Source organism: Triticum urartu, chromosome 6A, assembly GCF_056163025.1.
Source record: "Triticum urartu cultivar PI428250 chromosome 6A, HENAU_Tu73, whole genome shotgun sequence".
In the NCBI taxonomy this organism is placed as follows: domain Eukaryota; kingdom Viridiplantae; phylum Streptophyta; class Magnoliopsida; order Poales; family Poaceae; genus Triticum; species Triticum urartu.
Window position 1 is genome coordinate 407,742,820 of NC_141878.1, and position 3,294 is coordinate 407,746,113.

The 3,294-nt window shown below is 57.6% G+C and overlaps 1 protein-coding gene across 1 annotated transcript; it reads left to right on the forward strand.

Annotated features, from left to right (window-relative positions):
- On the forward strand, positions 1-1,574 carry LOC147965435 (uncharacterized). The gene is made up of 3 exons (XM_087530456.1): positions 1-450; positions 633-800; positions 1,452-1,574. The coding sequence occupies exons 1-3, from the start codon at positions 1-3 to the stop codon at positions 1,572-1,574; spliced, it is 741 nt and encodes a 246-aa protein (XP_087386582.1).
- The last annotated feature ends 1,720 nt before the right edge of the window (positions 1,575-3,294 follow it).

Genomic DNA, 3,294 nt, shown 5'->3' on the forward strand with positions numbered 1-3,294 from the left:
ATGGTCAAAGGCTCGGAGTCGGATATCACCAACCTTAAGTTCCTCCTCCTCTGCTTCCAACAAATGTCTGGCCTTAAGATAAACTTCGACAAGAGTGATGTGATGGTGATGGGCTACTATCGGGCCGAGTCGCTTGCCATTGCCAACTGGCTTAACTGCCGCCTCGGCGCCTTTCCCACAACTTACCTGGGAACGCCCATTAGCGACTCTCGGCTCACCATCGCGGACCTGCGCCCGACCGTGACCAAGCTCCAAACACGCATCAAACCTTGGCAGGGTAGATGGTTGTCAAAGGCGGCTCAGACCATTCTCATTAACTCATCCCTCTCCAGCCTCCTCCTGTTCCTCATGAGCTTCTACAGCCTCCACAAGACCCTGCACCATGAGATCGCCAAAATTCAGTTCCGCTTTTACTGGGCCGGCGACAACAATAAGCAGAAATGCCATATGGTTAGCTGGCCTAACATCTGCAAGCCTAGGGATCAAGGAGGCCTCGGGATCATGTGCTCCAAATGCATGAATATCGCCCTCCTATCCCGTTGGCTCTGGCGGATCTCGCAGGGCCAGGGGGTCTCTGGCTTGACATCATTCGGAACAAATATCTGCGAGGCCAACCCCTCACCTTTTGTCAGAGATCTGGTGGCTCTCAGTTCTGGCAGTCGGTTGTCCAGCTGCTCCCGGTCCTTCGCATCGGGACATCCATCTCGGTGGGCTCTGGATTGGCGACGCTGTTCTGGTTTGACAGATGGGCTGGAGACTCCCCCTTCGTCGCGTGCTTCCCCGACCTCTTCTCCATCGAAGTAGAACCCTTGATCTCTGTTGAGAGGGCCCTTATTGACCTAGGGCGCCTTGCTTTTCGGAGGCCCTTTGCCCCCCGGAATCCGCCGCCTGGCGCGAGTTGCTGGACTGCGTTGCCATTCACGAGCCTGTGGTGGAGAGTAGCCTTGACCGGGTGAGATGGCGTCTCAAACCTTCGGGACAATTTTCATCAAGTCTCTGTACCAGGCCATTGCTACCTCCTCTGTCCCTCCCCCCTTGTGACGGTGTGGTCCATCCGCCTGCCCCTGAAAATCCGTATCTTCATGTGGCAGTGGATTCGCGGTCGACTCCCGTCTAGCGTTGAGGTCTGCAAGCGCAATGGCCCGGGCTCCGGCCTCTGCGCTCTTTGCGGCGTTCCCGAGGACTCGAACCACATCTTCTTCTCCTACGTATCCGCGCAATTCGTGTGGAGTTGCTTCCGTGACGTGGTGGGTGGAAATTGGTGTCACACCAACTTCCCCGACCTATATGACGAGCTCCAGTCCTCCCCCTTGTCTTCTCGCCACATTAGGTGGCTTGAGATTGGCGTCCTCGCTTGGACCCTCTGGACGATCCGCAATAAGCTTGTGATCCAGCGTGTTCCTCCTCGACGGGCTACTGACGCTATCTTCAAAGTGTCTACTTTCTTGCAGCTTTGGCGGCCGCTTAGCCGCCCCCAGGACCGCGACGCCATCTCAGCCTTCATCGCCGACCTTCGCTCGATGGCTGTCCGCCTGTCTCCGCCGCCCCCGCCGCCATCGCCGGAACCCGACTAGTTGTTGGGCTCCCCGGCGCTTTTCTTTTAGTTTCTTTTTGGGCTTGTTGAGCTGTGCCCTCAGCAGAACCTTCTTCTTGTTTGTGTGACTTGGGTGTGTGTGGACTAGTCCTTGTATGTGTGCTCTGTGGTGGTTTGCTTTATTTATAAAGCGGGGCGAAAGCCTTTTTTGGTAAGGGGCTCTCCATGAGAAGTGGTTACGTGTAACGCCCCGAGACCGATGTGCCAGGTGTTCCCCAGTTATTCGTTGTTGTTGCCTTGTCATTCGCTTGCGTGTTGCATCTTGTCATGTCATCATATGCATTGCATCATCATGTTTTCAAAACTTGCATCCGTCCCGGCCTCCTCGTTCTCTCCGTTGTCCGTTCTGAGCCCAGACACACTTGCACGCGCCCGCGGCATGTCCGAAATAGTATTTTATAAGTGGTCGGAAAATGTTCTCGGAATGGGATGAAAGTTGGCGTGCGGTCTTATTATAGTGTAGATAGACCGCCTGTCAAGTTTCATCGCGTTCGGAGTCCCTTTGACGCCCTGACGGATAACTATAGCGGCAATATAGTCGGTCAAATCGTCAGACGTTTTCGGTCTCCGGAAATAGTCGCCGGGCCTCTCCTTTTTTCTCTTCTCAGACCTTTGCCTTCTGCACTACCTCTCACCGCCAGGTCCTACCTAACCTCTCTCGTCAGCCCGCGGACCTCCTCACGTGTGCGTCCGAAATTGTCCCAGACCCGACCTGGGCAGTCGTCACCGTTGGATCCGGATCATCCCCAAACGTCTACAAAACGTCACCGTTTTCTTATTTGGACTCCCTAGCTATTTTTTTCGCGACCATTCGATTACGATCGGAGGGACGAGTTAGCCCCTAAACTTCCCCTCTTTTCCTTATATAAAAACTCCCTAGTCTATATTTGGACAAACCCTAAATTCTAGGCTGTTTGTCCCCCCTAGCCGCCGCCACCTACAGCCTTCCCCCTCCTCGGATCAGCCGCATCCACCACGCGCCTCGCACTTTGGGATCCTCCCAAATCCATTCCGGGCCAATCATCTTCCCCCCTCGATCCATCCACCCAACCACACCGCAGCCAGCCTCCGTGCGGCGCCCTCTCCCTCGAGCTCCAACGGAACCGCGCCACCAGGACCCCAGCGGGCTCAAGCTCCTGCGCCGTGCTTCTTCCCGAGCCGAAGCTCCTGCCTCGACTTCACCTCCACCTCGTCGGGCCGGCGACTCATCACGCCGGACTCCTCCCTGCAGCAGCACCGCCCCAAGCCTGGCACTGCAGCCTCCTTCTCCTCGTGCCCGTGCATGAGCGGACGAGCTCAAGCTCCCTCCTCTCGGTCGCTTCGCCCCGAGCACGCAAGACCCGCCGGCCACCGTAGCCCACCTCACCGCCGGTGACCCTTGCTGCGAAACGTCGCCCAGGTCGCGTCCCCGGCCGCCCCTCTCCTCCTATCCTCCATTTCCCTTCCTCCTTCTCGTACAGCTCTCTCTCTGACCATGGACAGCGCCGCCGCCCGGAGCTTCTCGCTACCACCCAGCTTCCGTCGTTGCCCGGATTCGCTGGATCCGGCAAGCTGCCATCCAGATCCGCCCGTCTTCGCCAGTCCCTGACATCGCCGGAGCCTCTTCCCACCCTGTCGCCGTTCTCATCGCCGGCAACTGCCACTGCCTGAACCGTCTCTGCTTCGAGCAGAGGAGGACGAGCGCGCCTGCTGGGCTGCCT